Here is a 24035-nt window from a genome sequence, read left to right as displayed (position 1 = left end):
ACCTCCCTAATTTTATATATCTATTATATAAAGGATCTAATTTGCATATAGAATTTTCCTTGGAATTGTGAAATAACATGCTTAATTTTCAACATAAACATCCTCTAAACTTCAATATTTAAAAAATATATATTGCCTCTAAGTTTCATATTTTAAGAAAAGTATTTTCAGATTCATAGTACCTTAAAGTGCTTTGATGAAACACAATATTAAACATAATGGTTAATGATTTTTATAATAATTTATACTTTGAATTTTATTTTTATTTATAAAAGTAGGAAATAATTATCCTTAAAAGTAGAGGATCAATATCATCAGTTTTATATATCAAAATAAATTAAAAGTTAAATATAATAAATTTACTGGAACTATATTCAGTTAAAACTATATAACTCATATGGATCCCATAATATACTTGTAAACTTTTTAAGTATAATAAAACATACAGAAAAGTGCACTGAATCATGTCTAAAATTCAGTAAATTCTCACAGGATGAACACAACTAAGTAATCAGCACTCAGATTTAAAAATATATACACTACCACTATTCTGGTTTTAATAGCAAAGATTTGTATTGCTGTCTTTGTATTTTACAAAATGGAATTGCATAGTTTGTATTCATTTGTACATTCTGTTGCTCAAGAATGTTTGAGATGCATGCATATGTTGTGTATAACTAAACAACACAATGCATTTTTAGAAACATTAAAAATAATGTAAATATTCTTTTAATTAATTAAAGTGTATCTGAGAGAAAATAAAATGCTACCAATATATTCTCACAAATATATTTCACCTGAATAAACCGATACATGATAAAGGTGCATGACAATATGAATCAATATTTTGTAAATTTCTAAATAAATTCCTGGTACTAACAAAGAATCAGAATATAAATATAGTATGTATAAAGTTAGTAAGGTATATATAGTATCTCAAAAACCATGGATTAGAATACCAATTAATGCTTCAAGAATATGGAGCTGACTTCCAGAATGGCAATATAAGGAGTTCAACAAATTTCTACCCAGGGAAAGAGCTATAATTGGTAACAATTCTTTAAAAAAAAAACAAAACAATGATTTGGGGTCTAAATATTTCTTAGTAAGAGCAACCATAACCATTTACTCAAGAATATCTACTAAATTTTAGTAAAAACAGCAACTGTCCATGATTTCTACCCCATTACCTGCCCTCATCCTACCCCTTCTCCGTCTCCCCCCACCGTACACCCAGTTCAGCAACACAGAAGTTCACCCCAAGTAAGCATGCAAAGCCAAGAACAAGAACTCCATCCTTCAGCTCCTCGTCCAGGCCACTGAAGTCTAACCAGGAGCAGGAGACTGCCAGGACTTGTCACGCCCCCAGCTCTGGATGGCAGAAGTTCCACTCAAGGAGAAAGCGTGAGAAGTGTTAGAGCTCTCCCTCTAACTCATAGGGTGGAAGCTAAATGCCAGGCTCAGAAGGCTAAGAACACCAGGGCCAAAGAGTCTTCACTGGGCAGAGGTCCCTTGCCAAAAGAGACAAGTTGCAAAAAGAGGTCAGAGGAAAAAGTCCGGGAGCCCTGCTGAAACTGCAGCCCTCCCAGGGCGACTGTGTGTGTCCCCAGACTGCCTCCTCGGAGGAGCAACACCAGAGGATGCATTTAGAGGAGGAAAGAGACTTCGCTAAAAGAGTTCAGCTATGTTATTAAACAAATAAAATTACAACAGTCCCAGAGAGCAGGGACATCAAGATCTCGGTTCAATGATGACATGCAACCGAGTAGGAAAGTATGACTCGTACACAGGAAAAAAGAGAGAGAGACAACAGAACAGCCTTTGAGAGGGCCCATGTGTCCAATGAGCAAGAAAGACTTCAAAGTGGCTACTATCAATGTTAGAAAAACCTCACAAATACACTCACAAACTTAAAGGAAATGTCTCCCTGGCAAGTTACTAAAGGAAGCTGTTTAGTCTTCAGTCAGTTCTTCTGATCCAGAGAGCTGGCAAAGGCATTCATATCATTACAAAATGAAGTGTGAATGCGTATTTCTTCTCCTTTCTTTTCTTCATACATTTGAAAAGCAACTGTTTTAAAAGAAGACATACATCATTGGATTGTTGGGCTTATAACATCTAGAAAAAAATATAACACACCAGGGGCGGACAAAAGGGGGTTCAGAGTTGTGGTGACCTCCTTTGCAGTTAACAAGGCTACTGAAATAATCATAACCTGCATATTTGTTTCCATACCAACTGTAACCTTACTTTTGCCTACTCCTGTATATGACAATAAGAACACAAAGGGAGGGCTAGCAGTAAAGCTCTACTGAAGTAAGAAAATGATGCCAAATAGTAACTCAAATCAAGAAAAACAAATAATTTAAAAAGCGCAGAAAAATATTTAGTAGCAAGGTTGACATAACATTTGTTCTCCTTTCTACTCTAAGTCTCTTTAAATGACTTAAAATTGCATAAACTAATAAGTATAAAAATATATTGTTGAGTTTTAACATATACAGATGTTTTCTATGTATACATAATTATAACACCATGAGAAAAGAGAGGAGAGGAAATAGACCTTGATATAAAAGTAATATTTCTCCATTGCACTGAAATCAAGTTAGTATAAATCTGAAGTACATTCTAAGTTAAGATATACAAGTCAAGCTCTAGAACAACTGCTAAGGAAGTGAATAAAATAACTATTTTAAAATGGTAAAAGAATTAAAATATTATACTAGAATATATTTACTAAAAGACTTCTGGACAAGGTGGAGGCACAGGTAGATACACTTTGCTTCCTTGCACAACAAAAGGAAGGACAACAAATTTAAAAACAAAAAAATAACAAGAACTGCCAGAATATGGAACTGTATGGAAGTCTCACATCCAAGGAATTAAAAAAAGAAACATTCACCCAGACTGGTAGGAAGGGCAGAGGTGGGCAGCTGGGGTGGAGAGGACAAGTGACAAGGCAGAAGCTGGAAGACCAGGCAGACCAGGCAGCAGCCGAACCAGGCAGTCCCACATCCACACGTAGATAAGTTGGGAGAAACAACTGGGGAGCAAGACCGAGCATGCAACCCAGAGTTCCAGCAAAGGAAATGAAGCCTTAAATCTATTGCTGTAAAAACCTGTGGAGCTTGTAGCAGTGGGAGAAACTCACAGCCTCACAGTAGAGTTCACTGGAGAGACCCACAGGGTCCTAGAAGGTATACGAACCCACCCACCAGGGAATCAGTACCAAAAGGGCCCAATTTGCTTGTGGGTAGTGGAGGAAGTTACTAACAGTGGGATGAGAGGCAAACAAGTGGCACTGTTCCCTGTCTGACCCCTCCCCTACATACAGCACCATGATACAGGGTGGGTTGACCCACCCTGGCAAATACCTAAGGTTCTACCCCTAACAACATAACAGGAGTGCCAGGGTAAATATGGCCCAAATGAAGTAACGGATCAAAACTCCAGAAAAATAACTAAATGATGAGGAGACAGCCAACCTATCAGATGCCAAGTTCAGAACACTGGTAATCAGGATGCTCACAGAAATGACTGAGTATGGAAACAAAATAGAGGAAGAAGTGAAAGCTAAGCAAAGTGAAATAAGGAAAAATATACAGGGAACAGTGAAGGGAAGGAAACTGGGACTCAAATCAACAATTTGGAAGAGAAGGAAGAAATAAACATTCAACCACAACAGAATGAAGAAACAAGAATTCAGGAAAATGAGGAGAGTTTTAGGAACCTCTGAGACAACTTTAAATGTTCCAACATCCAAATCATAGGGGTGCCAGGAGGAGAGGAGGAAGAGCAAGAAATTGAAGACTTAGCTGAACAAATAATGAAGGAGAACTTCCCCAATCTGGCAAAGGAAATAGACTTCTAGGAAGTCCGGGAAGCTCAGAGGGTCTCAAAGAAGTTGGATCCAAGGAGGAACACACCAAGGCACATCATAACCCAAGATTAAAAATAAGAAAAGAACCTTAAAAGCTGCAAGAGAAAAGAGACAGTTACCTACAAAAGAGTTCCCATAAGACTATTAGCTGATTTCTCCAAAGAAACCTTACAGGTAAGAAGGGGCTGGAAAGAAATATTCAAAGTCATGCAAGGCAAGGACCTACATCTAATATTACTCTATCCAGCAAAGTTATCATTTAGAATAGAAGGGCGGAGAAAGTGCTTCCCAGATAAGGTCAAGTTAAAGGAATTCATCACCACCAAGCCCTTATTATATGAAATGTTGAAAGGATTTATCTAAGAAAAAGAATATCAAAACTATGAACAGAAAAATGACAACAAACACAACTATCAACAAATAAACCTGAAAAAAAAGCAAAAACAGACTAAGCAAACAACTAGAATAAGAACAGAATCATATAAATGGAGATCACATGGAGAGTTATCAGTGGGGAATGGGAGGGGTTGACTGGGAGAAAAGGCACAGGGAATAAGAAGCATATTTCATAGGTACAAAGAATACAAGGGAAGATTAAGAACAGTACAGGAAATGGGGAAGCCAAAGAATTTAGATGTACGACCCATGGACATGAACTAAGGGAAGGTAATGCTGGTGGGAGGGAGGGTACAGGGCAGAGAGTGATACAGGGGGTCAATAAAATATACTTTAAAAAAATTACTTAAAACCAAAAAGCAATAAAAAGAAATGGAGTAATAAAAAGATATGAGATATTTTAAAAATAGTAAAGTAGCAGATAAATTTAACTATATCAAAAATAATATTAAATTAAAGATATTGAATATACAAAAATAATAAAGAAAATAATAAAGATTAGGACAGAAAATAACACACAATAGGCTAGAAAAACCAATAGAGAAAACTAATAAAGCCAAAAAGTTCTCTCTTTGAAAAGATCAAAATCTGACAAACTCTTAGATATAATGAACAAATTAAAAAGTACATTGTTAATTATTAATTCAAATTATTAAAATAAAAAATGAAAGAAGGAACATGACTATCATAGAGAGATATAACAGATTATAATGTAATACTAAACATAAGGTAAGCCTTATGGAATTTACAAACAATAGTATGAAATGAACAGAGTCCTAAATACAAACTACTGAAATTGACACAGAAAGGAGAAAATCTGAACAGACCTATAACAAGAAATCTAATCAGAAATTTTAAAACTTCCCTCAAAGAAAAGTGAGGGTCAGATGACTTCAGTGGTAAATTCTCCCAAGTGTTTAAAGATGATTGATATGAAGTCCTAACAAATTTCTCAAAAATATAAAATAGGATGGAACACTACTCAACTATTCTATGAGGGCAACACAACTCTGACACTTAACCCAGACAAAGATGTCACAAGAAAAGAACACTATATACTAAAATATTTTTAAATATATATGGACATGAAAATCTCCAATGAAATAGAAAATCAAAACCAGCAATGCATAAAAAGGATTATATGCCATGACCAAATGGGATTTATCCCAGGAATGTATAGTTGGACCAATACCTAAAAGTCAATTGATGAAATGTACCATATGAATAGAATAAAGGAAAAACAAAATCACCATTTTGATAGATGCAGAATAAACTCAACAAAATCCAGCACCCTTTTGGGGTAAGAAACACCCAACAAAATAGGTATGAAAGGGAATATCTTTGACCTGATAAAGGCTGAATGTGTCCCGCCCCCAAAGAGGTACCCCTGTACAAATCCCCCAACCAAGGATTAATATTTTAAAAGTGTACACAAACAACTAACATGGCAAAATGAGCAGAAGACTTGAGCAGCATTTCAAAGAACAAAGAAATATGAACAATAAACATGAAGACATTCCACCTGATTAGTAATCAGAAACATGCAAATTAAAACCAAAATAGAACATGATTCCATACCCATCCTATTGGCAAAAATGCCTTTAAAAAAATCAAACAACAAATTCTGGCGACTTCGTAGAGGAATGGAAACTCCCACTCATCACTAGTAGAAGTGTAAATTACAGTAGTAATGACATTGGAGTATAGTTGGGTAAAACCAAGCAGGACCATCCCTATGACCAAGCTTTGACCAAGTAAACAGCTTAGAGAACTTGTACGTGAAACAACAGGAGACTGAGAATGCTTACACTGGAATTGTTCATAATAGCAAAAATTGAAATATAGATCCTTTAAAAAGAGTCTATTATCCGTTTCCACAGTAAAGGTCTGTCACACAGGACAATTCTGCCCCCAACCCTCTCATACTTCCCTAACCCACTAACCCTTCCTCCCTCTGAAATGATTATTCTGTGTCAGAACTGTCTTCGAATAAATATCACCCACTCTTACTCTCCACTGATAATTTCACTGATAATTTTTTTAAATCATAATTTTCACAAGCTCTCCGCATCTACCCATTTAGCTGCAACTGCATTCATTTAACCTGCTTTTCCTCCTAATTCTGTGAATGTGCCCACATTCCTATGGGGCTAAAGGCTATCCTTTGTGTTCACGTGATCCCATTGCTACTTGTTAAGCAGGGCCTGCTAGCAAATTCTTCCCTCTCCTGCATCATTTTTTTTAACATTTTATCTCTCCTATCAGCCAACAAGCGCAATTACTTCTCCAAACTTCAAAAATGCAAAGCCTCTCTTGTCCTCACTTCCCTGACCCTCCATCACCCTACTTCTCCTTCCCTGATGACTAAGCTGCCCAGAAAATGCCTGTCCTTGGCTCCAGTCCCACTTCTCCCAGCCTGGGCAGACTCCATGGCCATGCGAACTTCCCTCTGCCCTTCTGCTGGAGCTTCCCCTGTCAAGGTCAGCAAGAAACTCCAGTTTGCCAGATGCCACGATCATTTCTCAACGCTCCTACCACTCTGCCTATAGCGGATTCTCTCTCCTTTGAAACCCGCTCTCAGCTTCTGGGACACCACACTCACCTAGTTTTCATGCACATGCATTAACTGCTTATTCTCAGTCTTTTTCTGATTGTTTATCCTTCTCCCCAAGCAGAAATGTGGTATCCAGGTTCCCTAATTCTTACCCAGCCACCTAGCTGACCTATCCACTAGGATCTATAATATGTACCTCAAATTACATTTATCTAAAACAGAGCTTCTAAATCTTCCTTCACACCAGACCTACTCCTCAGACACAATTCGTCATCTCCGTTAAAGCCAGCTCCACGCCTTCAGGTCTTCGAAAGCCTGATTCGACGTTCACTCGTCCCCCTCTTCCGCTGTATCTCCAGCCCCTCAGTCTAGCCAATCTGCTGGCTCTACCTTGGAAATATATTCAGAATCCAGCTGATTCTCCTCACGTGCACATTGCCTGCCTGGTCTCGGACACTATTACCTGTTTCTTAGATTACTGCCACAGTCCCCTAAACAGTCCCCTTTTTTCTGCTCTTGTATCATAATCACAACACAGCCGCCAAAGTGATCCTGTGCAAACCCAAGTGGGAGCATTTTACATCTCTGTTCAAAACCCTCCACAGGCTTCCCGTATCAAAATGAAAGTCAAAATCTCCATCAGTAAATGAATGGATCAAAAGCTATGGCACATTTACATAATGGAATACTATGCAGCAGAAAGAAAGGAGGAGCTCCTACCCTTCGCAACAACGTGGATGGATCTAGAGAGCTTTATTCTAAGTGAAATAAGCCAGGGGGTGAAAGACAAATACCATATGATCTCACCTGTAAGTGGAACCTAATCAACAAAACAAAGTAAACAAAATTAACCAGAGACACTGAAATAAAGAACAAACTGACAGGAACCAGGGAGAGGAATTGGGGAATACAGGACGGGTCATCAAGGAGTATATATAAAGGACACATGGACAGAGCCAAAGGATCAAGAGTGGGAGGTGGGGATGGGTGGAGTGGTGGGGAGGGGTGGGGGAAAAATGGAGACAACTGTACTTGACAATTAAAAAATCAGAAAGAAAAAAAACCAAAACAAAAAGAGAATAAAAGTCAAAATCTTTATAATGACCTCTGTGACTCTGTATGATAGATTACCCATCACCACTTTAAGGTCATTTTCTCCCACTTCATCCAACCCACTCTGAGGCCCTTAAACACAGACACACTGGGCGCCCAGTTATTCCAAATGATAAGCATATTCCCATCTGGAGGCTTGCTTTCCCCAGCTGCCCCTCTGCTAAAACACCTGTCCCCAATATTGACACAGCTCACTCCCCAATCTCTCTCACATCTTTACTCAAATGTGTCATCGGTGACATTTTCACAGATCACCCCATTTAAATGTAACAACCTAAAACTCCCTATCCTCTTTCCAGGCTTTCTTTTTTCTCCATAGCACTTATTATCATTTCAAATACATTTGACTTATTTCCATTGTTACTGCCTGTCTCTCCTTATTAAAATAGATCCCCAAACCATAAAGTTGATGTCTAAAAAACCCTCTAAGAAAAGCATGCAATGTTAAACAACACATGCATAATTCAAAAATTGACAGGCCGAATGCTTTGTTTGTAAATAAATAAAGAAGGGCAAAAAGCCTACAATGAAAGGCAATGAAATAATCCACACAATGTTAAGTATGGTGACCTCTGTGGGGGACAATGAAGGGAGAGCCAATGTGGAGGCCCATGGGGCTCCCTGGGGTATTGTGTTGGCCTCTTTCTTGGCTCAGGTAGATAGGGCGTTTACTTCGTTACTGTTCTGAGACTACCTATGTACACTTTCACATAGTCTCTTGTCCACAGGCAAAATTTCCAAGTGTATAAAAGAGCATTACCGAAAAGGTAAGTACTACATAGCTCAAAATTACCTTAAAAGGTAAAGCTACAGAGATAAATACTTCTTTAAATGATCAATATGTGATTTTGGCATTCCAAAATTCCCAATCTCATAACACATGCTGTTTGTGAAGATAATAATCATTTTTTCCTGTATAAATATTTAATAAGTCCTCTGCTGCACTAAGTTTTTAGTGTATGTATTTCTATTGTTTGCCACATATACATGTACCATAAAATTTTAAGTTATCTGTCTTCTTTACTGAGGAAGTCTTAGGATTATTCCCAACACAGTGTTTGATACAGAGTAAACAACTTCTTTTGTTGAAAAGATTTCATACACTCACTATGCAGCACGTTCTTCAGTATTTACTAAAATTTAAGTTAATGAGAAACATCTATAAAATTGTCCTATTGCCCTTTCCAAAATCTCTGACAGCTCAGGTTTTCGAGAAATCACAAAAACTCAGTAAGTAAGAAAATAGCTTTTGAATAATCTAATGTCAAAAACTCCCATTATATCAAATTTCAGAAGCTAGAAAAATAATTTCATGTAAGCATATGTAGCAGCATGATGAAAACATATTCAATGTGACTTCAAATATTTTTTTAACATACAAAATTAAATAGGACCATAGAAGCTTTATCATTACACTAACTACTCATCTTTTTAATGAATTTCATAGTTGGGAATATACCCCCTGGCTTATATATGTGTTAATTTGGGACATTAACACATGTATAATTACAGCTGTAAGTTATAAATAATTATGTTTAATGTGTTCCTTATATGTTAAAATTTATTCTGCTCTTTCACAGGTTAAAGGAACACAGCACAGAGGAAAGGGTCTCAGCAACAGGCAAAAAATCTGAGGTCTCCACTGTCAGAAAGGCCTTAACATAGTAGAACAATGAAGCGTAGGGACTGCCTGTCAGTTTTCAAACATGTGTGCAAAGAATGTTATGAGACACCTCATTTAATGAGGCTAAGGAATTAGACCGCAATGCCCTGGTACCACGATGGTCAGAACAGTTAAAGTTGCTTAGCGAAGGATGATACCAATTAATAAACTTTGCTAACCATATGAGAGGACACCCTAGAAATAGAGGATGTTTGTTCTCTCAAACTCTTTAAATGCAGAGAAACTAGACTCAACTAGTCCTGAAGTAGTGAGGTGGCAGCATTGGCTCTGGGTATGTATCTGAACTTTTACATCTCAGTCATGGCCAACAATGGCCAGAAAATGAAATTTGGTAACTGTATACTAAAAATTGACCTTCTTTTAGTTATCCAAATTATTATAAACTATCAGCATATAACATTAATGCTGATAAATCAAACACAGGTTTCTATTTTTAAATATACTTTTATGAAATGTAACATATATACCAAAAAGTATACAGATTTTACGGGTATAGTTCAATGAAACATCACAAAGTGAACAGATACGTGTAATCACTCCAGAAACTTCCCTGCTGCCCATCTCAATCAGTACTTAACTCTTCCTAGCCTAAGGCAATTTCTTCCATTATTTCAAAAACCATACATTAGGTCTTCCTGGTGCTAAATTTCATTAAAATGGAATCATACACTATATATTATTTTTTGTCTGGCTTCCTTTGGTCAACGTTATTTTGGCAAGATACAACTGCATGGATACCTGCAGAGATAATTCTTTTTCTTTTTTTTTTATTTTTTAAAGATGTTATTTATTTTCTTTTTAGAGAGAAGGAAAGGGTGGGAAACATCATTGTGTGGTTGCCTCTCATGAGCCCCCTACTGGGGACATGGCCCGCAACCCAGGCATGAGCCCTGACTGGGAATCAAACCAGCAACCCTTTGGTTTGCAGGCTGGTGCTCAAACCACTGAGCAACACCAGCCAGGGCCAATTCTTTCATTTTCATTATTGCATAGCATTCCATTGTTCGGAATACAATTAATTTACCCATTTGAACTGATGATGGGTATCTCATTTGTTTCAGTTATTGATAATACGAATAACACTATGAAAAGTATTCTTCCATATGACTGTAGTATACACATACATCATTTGCTGATCACGTAACTAGAATAACTATTACATAGGATACATACATCACACATGTGTATCACAGTGTTTAAATTTAGCAGACACTGTCAAAAGGTTTTTCAGAGTGTGCTTCTACCATCTACACTTGGATTAGCAGTCTTGTAAATTTTAGCCATTTAAGTGGATGTGTAGTGCCACCTCAATGTTGTCTTCATTTAAATTGCTCTCGTGACTAATGAGGTTGAATACCTTTTTTAATGTATTTTGGCCATTTGGATATCCTTTTGTGTGAAATCTCTATTCAAGTCTCTTGCCCATTTTCTCTTGAGTAATCTGACATTTTTTCTGATTGATCTGATTGAATATAGCACTTTTCTATATTTTAGGAATAGAGTTTTTGCTGGCTTTACATGTTGCAAAAATCACCCACAATGCCGCTTGCCTTTCACCTTCTTATTGACATTTTTAGATATATAGAGCTCAGTTTATCATTGTTTCTTTCTTCATAGTAGTCCTATTTAAATTCTATTTTTGAAGTCTTTCTTTACCAATGGATATGAAGATATTTGCCCTGTTACCTTCCACAATATTTATTTTTTTACTTTCCCTATTTAGAGCTCTAATTGATCTGAAATTGGTTTTTGTGTATGGTGTGAAGTAGGACCCAAAATTCATCCCACTGCATATCCAAATGGCCCAGAATACTACTTTATCGGGAGAAAAAAAGGTCTGTGACGCCAGCTCCGTCATAAACGAAGTGCTCATGAATGCGTAGGTCCGTCTGTGGAATTCCTATTTGCTGCCTTGGTCTGTATCCCCCATCTTTGCAAGCGACTTATCCCTGTAGCTTCAAAGTCATGAGACCTGGTAGAAAAGTCTTTCTGCTTTGCTCTTCTGATGGTTCATTGTAGCTAAGGTTAGTCCTTTGCATCTTCATACAAATTTTAGAATAGGCATGTCAATTTATTACTACAAATTTGCTACGGATCACATTAAATCTATAGACCAGTTAAGGCAGAACAGACATCTCCACAACATTGAGTCATTCAGTTCATCATCACCAAGAATTCTCCACTTATTTAGATCTTCGATTTCTTAAAAAAGGTTTTGTTGTTTTCTGGGTAAGAATGCTGAATATATGTCATTGCATTTACTCCTTAGGTTGTTGATATTCTGATGGTGACATAAATTGTATTGCTTTTAAATTATCATTTTGTAATTGTTCCTGGTATACGGAATTATATTTGATTTTTTTATATTGACATTACATCTAGCAACTTACTGTCCATATATCTTTTATATTTTCCTATTTTATTTTACTTTAATTGCCTTACTATACTGGCTAGAAATTCCAATATAATGTTGAATAGAAATAATAATAGTGGGCACACTTATTCCTATATTTAAAAAGGGAAATTTTTCAATATTACGCTACAATGTTTGCAGTAAAATATTTCTGTTTGTACCTTTTGCCGCATGAATAGTTTGCTCCTGTTACTATTTCACTAGAGTTTTTATCTTGAATATATGTTAAATTTTATCTAAACTTTTCTTTGCATCTTTTGAGATCATATGGCTTTATTTATTCTCTTAATGTGTTAACATAATTTAATAAAATTTTAATTAACATTATATTAACACAATGAACCCAAATGATTGATTATCCTTTTTATAAACTGCTGGATTCCTTTGAGGTTTTTTTGTATCTATGTTAATGAAAAAGATAACAGTATAGTTTTCCTCACCCATAAAATGTCTTTCATATTTTTGCATCAAGGTTATGCTAGCCCCATAAATTTCAAGATGATTTTTTTCTGTCCTATAAAATTTTATGAAGGATTGGTGTTCTTTATTCCTTAAGTATTTACTTCTTAAATGTTAAAGAAAATTCACCAGTAAAGTGATTTGGGCTTGGGGGATTTGGTTTATCTTGTTTTGTTGGGGTTTTTTTAAGGGGCAAGGGTTTCAATTACAGACTCTAGTTCTGTGATATAAGATTATTAATTTTCTGTCTCTTCATGTGTCGATTGTGATGTTTTGTTTCTCTAGAAATTTGACATGGTTCATCTGATCTGTTAGACTCACTGTCATACGGCCGCTTACCATATGCTCTTTTTATCTTTCAATGTCTGTAGGGTCTTTAGTGACATCCTTTTTCATCCTAGCGTGTGTCATTTGAGTGTGATCTTTGTATCTAAGTCTGGGTGGGGATTTATCTATTTATTACTCTCTACAAACCACCAACTTTGGTAATTTTTTGTTTCTATATTAATCATCTCTATCACTTTTTCTATTTCACTAATTTGTGCTCTTATCTCATATTCCCTTTCTTTTTCTTTACTTCATCATTTCTTTGAAATTAATCTGCCTTTGTTTTTCTAACTTCCTAAGGTTGTATTTAGACAACTGACTGTCAGGCTTTTATAAACCTTTTATTATAAATGTCCCTGTTGGTGGCATCATACACATTTTGATGTGCCATCATTCAGTATAAAATATATTCTAATTTTAAGCATAATTTCTTTGACCGAGTAGTTTTAAGTAGTCTATTAATTCCAGACACATAAAGGTTCTTCTAGTTACATTTTTGTTCGATTCACTGTGGTCCCTTACTTTGTATGATTTCACATGATTTTAATACTTTTAAATTTCTTGAGACGTGTATTAAAACCCAGCATATGGTAAATTTTAGATAATGCTCCATGTATTTGAAAACAATGTATACATGGCAATCCTAAGGTAATATGCTCTCAAACACCAAAGAACACATGATTATTAATTGTGCTATTCAAATCTTTTATTATGTATATTTACTGGGTTTTTTTTTTAATTTTTCTCCTTACACTAGATTACCAAGATACCTGGATTAAAAATATCCCACTATGAGTTCTCCCTTTCCCCCTATGAATTTTTGCCTTATTTCACACAGTGTCATGAATTACATGTAAATACAGAACCGTTAGATCTTCCAGGTTGGTGCCCATCTTCGATTCTTCTTGGCCTGACAATATAGCTATACCAACTTTCCTTCGTTTTGTGATTGCGTAATATATATTCCTACCATCCTTTTACTTTCGACTCTTCTAAACACTTTTTATAATGTTTGTATCTTTTCTAAGTAGCATGTGGCTGGGCTTTGTTTTTATACCTAAATCAAAACCATTAGGTTTGGGCTAGAATTCTTCAGTCTGTTTCATTTAGTGTTAACTGGAATATCGATTGCCTTACATTTGGTGTAATTACTGACATGTTTGGGGTTACATATATGATCTTACTACATCCTTTATACTTGTCCCAACTTTACTCTGTCCCCTTCCCATTGCTTTCTTCTCCTCTTAAAAAGCCGTTAAGTAGTATCCTCATTTTCCCCTTATTACCTTGTCAGATACATACTACTTTACTTCAATTTTTGTTATTAGCTAAAGATTACAATTTAAATCTTTGATTACTGTCTACTACATATTAGCTCTTCTGTCAATTCTCACATAAGGACCCTCAGTGTTTCTTAATACCGTTTAACCTCTCTCCTGATTTATCAGCTTTATTATCATGCACTTAAATTGATACTTAAGCCTCTATTACTATCATAGTTTCATATAACAAATGATCACTTAGATCCACCCCTTCAATGCCTGTATTCCTTCCAGTATTTGGAATCATTTTTCTTCTACTTCATTAGCATTTCCTTTATCGATTTATTTATTTATTTCCTTTATTGCAGGTCTGCTCCTGTCAAATTCTCTCAATTCTCGCTCTTATAAAATGTCCTTATGTTGCCTTTATTTTTAAGGATAATACAGTTTTTCATTTACAGTCTTAAACCAAAGGGGGAAGGAAGCCTTAACGTGAAAGGCGACCCTTCGGCAGGTTTGCTCAACAGACTTCACATTCCCACGGGACAGAATCAAACACGGACTGGGACCACGGCGTACACACTAGAAACCAGCCAATGCTGGGGAAGGAGCGAGGAAAAGACAAAGAAATGAGGCCTAGACACACAAAACCTGTCACTGGGTCTGCTGACCGCAGCCAGAACGGGGGCTGGACCGCGCCATGGGGACAGGTTCCAGAACCGCAGAAAGAGGGTGGGGGTGAGGGTAGAAAGGGGTTGCGTGCAGGAAAATTACTCCTGGTACTTACATATAAAACCAGTTGGATCTATTTCTTAGACATAAACCTGGAAAAACTTCATCATTACAAATCTGTCACTTTGCAATACTGACATCAGCAGCAATAAGGACAGTTCACTCATTCAAATTTCAGTAGCAGGAAGTAAGTATCAAAACATCATCAGTGTCCCTCAATAAAAACCTCTATCCCACCCAGTCCCCGCTCCTTAGCAACCTCTGGCGGCTGCCCCTTCACCGTGGACGAGCCCCTCACATACCCCAGGGGTGTGACGCAGCCCTCCTGCAGCCCTCCCGAAGACCAGCAGGAGTGAAACGGGCCAAAGACTCTGTGCTGAAAACGCGTCCCCACCTCTTCATACCACAAACTTCTTCAGGGATTTGGGTCTTTCAACAGGAGCAATCAATAGCTTTGGGGGGGGAGGGAATCCTTAAAAAGAAGAGGGAGTATTCTGAAGACTCCTTAGAATGGTCATCTCCTTCAAGGAGAGCAGTCCACAGACCCCCAAGCCTGCCGAACAGAGGGGAGTGGGCCGGGGTGCAGGGAGGCCGGGAGGGCCGGAGGTCCTCTGGGCCGCGCAGGCAGGGCTGGGGGAGCTGGTGGGCGGTCAGGACACTGTGTGCTCAGAGTCGGGCCGGCTGTCTGTCCTCCTCAGGAAAGGCTGCCGAGTTGGGGTGTTCTGGTTTAAAAATTCCTGGTGGGGACAGGTGATGCTTGAAGGAAAATGTTTAAAAAAATAGTGGAAATGGCGAAGGAGAATGACAGCTATTGTCTAAGAGTTTCCATGTAAAAATAAAATTCAAAAAAGAAAGAAAGAAAGAAAAAAAATAGTCTCTTAGATGGTTCTGAAGAAGCGTTCTAAGGGTGGACTGAAAGAGGAGGAGATGATGGAGGACACCGTCTCATTCCTGGCTTGTCCCACGGAGCTCGGCTGGCCTCCATCCAGAGTTTCTTCCTGCTCTGGGGCTCCGTGTGCTCCCACTCTGAGCTGGAGTCTGAGCTCCCAACCGAGGAAGACGCGATGCTGCCCTTGGCGTTGGTTGGTAAGAGGCTGTTGTCTGAGGAGGGCTGGGTGGTCTGCCATTGGGCTCTGGACCTCGCCTTCTCTAGCGCATGGACTTGCTGCTCCAGAAGTGCATTCGGCCCCTGGAGGTCCTTGGTATCTTGCCAGTGTGTGCGGTTTTTCCTTCACATTACTGGATATACACTGTGGCTTTGTCTAGGATTCGGGCCCGGGCTGCCTTCACCCCTTGGAGTGATGGGATCAGTCTTAAAAACTGAAAGCTGTCTTTGATGCGGTCCCTGCATTTTTGTCCCAGCTTATTATGACCAGCCGTGTGTCAGCTGCAGACTGAAACCTCAGTTGCTCTTTGTCGCTCTGCTTCTCGCTGTCATCGTTGTCTCTCATTTCCTTGGGCACAGGGCGCGGCCTCTGCAGCAGCGGCAGGGAAGGGTGGAGGGGAGGGAGAAGTCACCAACAACAAGTGAGTCCCCCACCACACATATACCTCACTCACTTGCTCTCTCTCTCTCACACACGCGTGCGCGCACACACACACACACACACACACACACACACATGGCATAGGCAAGAACCACCTCCTCACTCTTGTTTTCATTTTTAAAGGATATTTCACTGGCTGCAATATTTTAGGCTGACAGTCCTTTTTTTCAATCACTGAAAGACACCATGCCTTCTAGATCCATTTATTTCCGTGAAGAAGTCAGTTGTCAGTCTTAGTGTCGCTTTAGTGTTTGTTGATCCTTTAAAGGAAATATGCCTTTTATTACCTCCGGCTGCTTTCAAATACTTCCCTTCCCGTTTGAGAATTCATTCATTTTACTGCAATATTTCTAAGTGTTCATTTCTTTGTCCTTATCCTTCTTGGAGCTCATGGCCCTTCTTCACTTCGTGACTCAGTATCTTTTGTCGCTTTTGAAAATTATCGGTAATTCGGGCTTCAAACAGTGTGGTCCGTTATTTTCTCTCTCTTCCTCTGGACTCCAGTTACACGCACGACAGACCATTTGCACATGTACCTTATACCTCTTTCTGTTTTTAATTTTTATTGGTTTCTTTCTGTATTTCAGTAGGTGTTTTCCCTGACCTATCTACCATTTCATTAATTCTCTCCTTGGATGTGTTAAAGCCGTTGAACTTTAACAGTTTTTTAAGGGTTGAAACTTTAAGAGTTGAAATTCTTAACTCATTCCATGTATTTTTCATTCCTCTAATTTCCATTTGATTCTTTGGTAAAAGTTTCCAGTCATCTGCTAACATTTTCTACTTTATATTTTAAGTCCTTCGGCATAAAATTCCAATCATTTTAAGGTTTCTAAAAACACCATGGTCCTATATGTGTTTCTAACGGCTGTTTTTTTCCCATATCTTGTTTTTTCTAAGCCTTAGTATTTTTTTCAGTTTTATACCTAATTTTGCACATGATATACTGAAGAAATAATTTGAGGTTCTATGTATTATTATCTCCCTGAAGTGAGGACTGACTTTTGCCCTGCCAACTAGCTAGGCTGCGAGCAGATCAGCATAACCCAATGCAACACCATGATGATTCAAAGGTGAGCTTATCCTGCTAACAGGTTTAGACCTTCAGGGGCCAGACTAAATCTTCAAGTGTGTAGCCAGGTCCCTTGTCCTTGGCACACTTGGAAACCCAATGTTGGTCCTTTACAGTGATTGACAAAAGCTCTACTCCACTTCTGGGAGAGTTTTCAGGATTTATAGTTGTCTTAAGAACAGAAGTTGCTCAAAATGGCACTCGCACTTCCCCTTGGCATTCTACCCCTCCTTGATCCTGGCCCACAAACTCTCAGTTCCTCAGCAGTGCACCGACGTCTTCAAAAGATGTAATTCCTAATTTTTTCCCAGTGCAAATAATAGTCCAAATAACCCATTTCGCCAATGAAAAAGAATCCCTACAAATTCACATTTTCTAGTATCTCAACAAAGTAGCCTATTCACTAAACTATATCTACTAATAAATAAAACCAGTTCTGATGTAGCAAAAATATAAAATTAGTGTGTGCAATGGACACATAACAGGAACATTTGAAAATAACAGAACACTTGGCAAATAAAGCTGATACACACTATAGTCCATATGTAACAACGAACTTGAAAAATAAATTCACAAACAGCACCAAAGCTTTAAGAAGACTACAAACAGAAAAATACCATGTAAGTGCTCACTGACAATTTTACAAAATTTTTAAAAATGCAGACCCCAGGAAAACAGTAAAGTATCATAAGTATCTATAACATATTTGGATGAAGTACTCACAATAATTTACAAGTTATTTTATTAAATTCCCCTAAGGAACAAGTAAACAGTGTTATTCGTGCGTGTGCTAAAATTGCCAAGATGATAATTATATTATTTTATGCAGAATTTCACTGCGGGTAATTTTCAGGTAATCACGTAAAATCTGAGCAAACTTCATTTCACGTGGTAAGCGACAGCTAACTCTCTCATTGTGGTTTTATTCAAACACTATCCATGTCTCTCTTGCTCATGCACTTTTAATAAGCTCCTTCCCCACATACTGCGGTGCCTGGTATTACTACCGTGAACCCTGCCATGCAGAAGCACTTGTCTTTGCCTCTTTGATGTGATACAGCATCTCCAATACATGCAAAACACGTGAAGCAGACTGACGGTGTCTCACACTACACCAGAGTCCTGCCTTTTATCCCAGCCCAAAGTCAATGAGAGGATGTCAGAAATACTAAAATTGGAAATAAAATGCAGTGTGTAACCTACATAAAACAAAAAAGTGTTTTATTAATTTTATTATTTATAAAAATATAAAGAATATTGCATTTTATTAGAATTAATGAAAACTGACAAAATCACCCAAAGTCCTCATTTTTAAAAATTCTATCTTTCTTCCTTCTAGTAAGATAAGAATTAAAATATATGTTTGAAAGTGAAGGAGGTATAACAAATCACAATTTGGTAGAAAACTATTTCGTGTAATGTAAAAGAACTTTGTGCTAAAAGTTTAAAAGAATGTGTAGTCTTAAAACAACAAAGGAATCATTTCCCAAGTTAATCTATAACTTTTTAAAAAACTAACAATATTTCGAACATCAGGAGAACATGACGGTTATGAATGGGCAATTCACTAAACAAGAAACAATGGCAAATGAACACACAAAAGATGCTTATTCACAGTAGTAGTCGGGGTTTGTATATTAAAATATCAATAAGATATCAGAACACCCACTGCTTTGGCAAAACTAAAATCTCCTCACAGCTACCACGCATCAGTGGGAACATGAAGAAATGGGGACACTGGAACCCTGCTGGTGGAGAACGCATGACCAGCCACTCGAAGAGCAGTTAGGCAACCTGGAGCAAATCTGAGGATAGGAACATCCTCATTTGTAAGTGTATACCCTAGGGAAACTCTTGCATTTGTGCATGAGAACAGTACAAGATGTACCATGCAGCATTTTTATAACAAAAAAGGAAAATCTAGCTAAATGTCACAAGCTTTGCATTTCACAGGAAATGAGAGGTTAACACTAAAGAAATGTTTTCGAATTTTACAAATAACAATAAAACAGGAGAGCAAGGAAGAACAAATCCCAAGGCAGATAATAGCAATCCTAAAAGTTTGGTAAGCAAAATTTCCTGCCTGAATTAAATATAATGTCAGCGCTGATAAGTACGAGTAACACTTACAGAATAAGTACGTCTGCAGGACCTGAAACCACTTTAAAGTAAATCATTTTCAGTAATAATGGCTCCATAAAAAATCTATTCATTTGAGCCTTTGCTACAGAATACAATACCATTAGCTGAAATAAAGATGGGAAAAGGCCAAGAATGTCTCACTGAAAATATTTAATAAACACCACTATTACACACATGTAAAATAGAACAGTGCCAATTTTCTCTCAACATACTTCTGCTTCAACTACTCACCAAGTTTTAGTGTTAACTTCATATTTATAAAGATCATCTACCAATCCATATTTGTTGCCTGGTAACGCTTTATAGCCTCCATGAACATAAATGGACTTCGTTATTTCATCATACACACTGGTGTGGCCATATCCGCCTTGAACAATAGCTCCTTTGGTTTCTGAAACAAGCCAAGTGTTTGATGCTGTAAGAGAAGGAAGATAAAACGTGAACTTCAAGTAGTATTTAAGAATATCGCCAATACCTCGCCAAACTACCCGGTTAATTCTACCACCACCTTTTGATGAGTAAGGTACACCTAATATTCATTTAATCAAGGAAAGATTATTAAATGTGTGCTAGTTACTATGTTAGGTGCTAGGGATTGAAGTCGAGTAGGATTTGTCTTTCTGTAGATTAAACTCAGAAACACTGAAAATGCCACCTTTGTATGCGCAAGAGGAAAAGGCAAACTTCATTCTTACATACATTTCTGTACTTGTAAATAATTCTGAAACAAATATAATAGCTGATGAGAGCCTACTATATGTGTATCAGGCCCTGAGTTGGTCACTGATATACAAAGATAACAAAAAAAGGTGGGGTGTCTGCCTTTAACAGTGTTTAGTACTGTGCTGGCCCTTTATCCCTTCAAACAGATATGAAATTATTAAAAAAAGGACTCTTAGAACATCAGAAAAGATCAACGAATGGAGTAGAATATTGAGTCCACACTGTCCTTGTGCTCTATGAGATTTCTAAATCATGTCTGATGAACAAAAATGATAACATCATCTACTACTCAACACAATGATATTTAAAAGTGGGGAAGGTGAGGGGACCTAAACGAAATTGACACTTCCATACTTCATTTCAAGTTTTTAAATGTTGATACTGGGAGATTATAATTAATTACATATGTATATTGTTTATACCCAGAGCAACCTCTGAGAAAACCATACGAAGATATCACACTCAAGAATATTGTAAGTCCATCAAGATGAAATTCTGACAGTTGTCAAGTAACCCACAAGAAGCAAGTAAATAGAACCAGAGGGGGGACATACACCCCCCAAAAAAACCAAACAGGAAACAAAATGAATAATAAAAGAACAGATGTAGATCCTTATATATCAAAGTTACTTTACACAGAAATGGTCCAACTATATAACATTCTTGAAAGATAATTCTAGAAACGGAGAACAAAGCTGTGAGTGTCAAGGGCTGATGATGAGAGAGGAGTGAGAGCACAGGGAAGTGGGTGTGGCTGAAAAGGTCAAGGTGAAGCCCCTGGCCAGGGGCCTCGGTTGGTGGGGGCACCATCCCATACACCAAAAAAAGGCTGGGTTCGATCACGAAAGCACACACCTAGGTTGCAGTTTCAATACTTGGCTGGGGCACATACAGGAGCCAACCGATAAATGATGTTTCTCTCTCTTCTTCTCTCCCTTCCTCTCTCTCTAAAATCAATAACATGCCCTTGAGCTCTTGATTTAAAAAAATAAAAAGAGCAATGTGAAGTATCTTTGTAGTGATATCTTGACTACGGTGGTAGATACATGAAACAACATGCAAAAATGTGGATAGACAAATATACATTCACATGCAAAGGAAACTGCAGAAATCTGAGTAAGACCATGAGATTGTATTGATATAAAAATCGAGACTGCGATACATTGTATTTTTGCAAGATGGCGCCACCAAGGGAAACTGCCTCCAGGGAACACAGGAACACTGTTGGTTCTCACGAGTGTACGTAAATTGTCTCAAAAGTCAAAGTTTAATTTAAAAGTATACATGCGCCTTGCTAGTAACAGGAAGTTCATCGTGACATGGACCTAACATCAAGGTGTGTGTTCCTACCTACTACAGCAGCACTTCTCAAGGTTCGGTCACTGGCAGTTCAGTCAAGGAACCCACAGATGACATGGTAGTTTCAGACGAAAATTAAGGAAATAATTTTGCTCAGATACAAGTAATAGACTTGAAATGTAAAATTATGATTCTCACCCTCACTATATGTTTATTACTTTTGCATTTGGAAATGTGCACACACTACAAGGTATCATTTTGGCTCAGTAAACATCGATCTTTTACTTGTCAACATACTTTGTCGATTCCTAGGATGATGGCAAAGAAGTTGTACTTCTTACATGACCGCTGGCCCAATAGAAGGAGAGCTGACTAAAGCTTTAGGTACCAGAATTACGAGCAAAAGCAATGATTGGCTGACATTATTTAACAATAAGGGTGATGACATTTCAACATCAAGGAGACAAGTACAGCACAGAGTACACCTCGCTTCAGTACAAGCAGTTACATTAAAAGCAAAAACTAAAGACTAAGAAAGAAGTTTTGTTTCCTTTAGACTGGCTCCGAGTCAACATAAGAATATTAGTGTGAAATACAACTCTAAGTTGCATTAAAAATACTAATATCAACTCTACAACAAGGGAAAGTAATGGTGTCACATCAGGTGACACACCACGCTCGATTTAAGTTCTGTTAGGTTTAAATGGGTCATTACGAAGTACAGTTTGTCCAGAGAGAGTGACTAAGATGACAATGTGTATTTTATACTTACATCATCCTTCTACTGAGTTATCAATGGTCAGTTGTGTGAGACATCTGTGCCTCAGTTTCCCTATCTGTAAAATGGGTTCAAAGAGCATATATTTGCATGTTCCCTTTGAGCAAGAGTGAATATGTGTAAAGTGCTTACAACACTACCCAGCACAGAGTAAGGACTCAGTAAATGTTAGCTGCTGTTATTATTCGTTAGAAAACATCCCTTATATCAGGAATGCCTGTGTTACATCAAGGTATTATCAATAGGATATGAATAAAACCATGCTATGTGAAGACTGAAGTAGGGATGCTTGTCCAAAATTTCAAAAATAAATAAAAATAACATATCTCACAATATTTGTAGGGCCAGGATGCAGAAGAGTGATTACATGCACATGTACAGTTCTCTGCGGTCATGAAAAAGCAAGCACTGATTACAACTGCATGCTTCTTGCAAATATAAATCCTTACATTTTAAATACATAAAGCAACAGAATGGCAGCCTTCCAAGGGACTGGTATGTCCATCCCTGAAAGAATGTTAAGCAGAGACAGAAAGACAAGAATGTTCTGCACCCTGAATGCGCGTTTACTAACTTTTTAACATAACATATGTGTATTTTCAAATATACATATTTATGTAGCTTGTAAAGTTTTAAAAGCATATACTTTAATAATAATCAAAATGATCATTTCATTTACCAAAACTAAGGCCTTTTGTGACATTTCATTGAGAAAATATAAACATGCATTTGATGTTAACAGCAGCCTTTGTCACACAGATGTATTGATAGTGACTTATGAAAACATTTTACTTATTGCACTGAAACTGTTTTAGTTTACCAAACTAGTCCTGTAAAGTTCTTCTTCACAAATGAAACTCCACAGCATGCCAAGCCTAATTTAGGACCAATAAAAGTCTATGTTTTATGATTCCTGGGACTGAATTATGTTTTAAGGGCGATTTCTGCTACTAGTATCTAAATCTGCTATTAGAATCTAAAGATTCCTAATTCCCCCCACTTCATACACCTGTCTGCAGACCTCTGCCTTCAGACACCAGTTTGCTGAAAAGCAAAGTTCCACTTCCACTCGAAAGTCACCACAGGATGGTGACAATATGTACTCGTCAAAGCTAAAGAGGGCCACGTAGTATCATCTACACTTATAGAAGAAAAAAATTAACTTCCCCCAAAATCATACGTAATGGTTTTTGAATCAAAAGGAAAAAGTTAACATAAAATGACATTAATGATGATTTCCCAATACACCACCCAAATTCTAAAAGCATGAAAAATACTAAAGCAAACCATTCATATCATACAAACTTTGAGAATCACACTGAAATTCTTAGGCAGTCTATGAGGTATGGCAAACTTACAGTGAAATAAATTTCCCTCGGGACTAGCCCAGAAGAGTTTTATGGTCCAAGTTACTAAAACCAGCTATAACTCTCCTCAGAGATGCACAGATTCCCTAAAAGCCATAATTCAAAGCAAAAAGGACAAACTGATGCTTCCTTTAGTGAGAGAACTGCCAAAGCAAGTTCACAGGGATTCTTATGATTTCATCTCAACTCTATATCCTACATTACCAAATACAAAGCATGCATCTACTTCCTTTATTTTTGGCACTTTATTTGCAAATAATTTCAAAGGTACAAACAACTTGCGAGAG

The 24035-nt window shown here is 37.4% G+C and overlaps 1 protein-coding gene and 1 pseudogene across 5 annotated transcripts in view; both read right to left on the bottom strand.

The window, feature by feature from the left end:
• The window catches only part of ATRNL1 (attractin like 1), a 506958-nt gene that overhangs the window by 416840 nt on the left and 66083 nt on the right, over window positions 1–24035 (bottom strand). For all 5 annotated transcript variants that reach the window (XM_053668567.1, XM_053668564.1, XM_053668566.1 and 2 more), the window contains exon 9: window positions 19813–19996. In XM_053668567.1, coding sequence (XP_053524542.1) covers window positions 19813–19996 — 184 coding nt within the window. The remainder of the gene's footprint in view (window positions 1–19812; window positions 19997–24035) is intronic.
• LOC119040074 (protein max-like) lies at window positions 15722–16342 on the bottom strand (annotated as a pseudogene).

Source organism: Artibeus jamaicensis, unplaced genomic scaffold (assembly GCF_021234435.1).
Source record: "Artibeus jamaicensis isolate MK-2021 breed Jamaican fruit bat unplaced genomic scaffold, CSHL_Jam_final contig_490, whole genome shotgun sequence".
NCBI classification, from domain to species: domain Eukaryota; kingdom Metazoa; phylum Chordata; class Mammalia; order Chiroptera; family Phyllostomidae; genus Artibeus; species Artibeus jamaicensis.
Note: the sequence above shows the minus strand (reverse complement) of the source record. Positions and strands in the feature narration are given on the sequence as shown.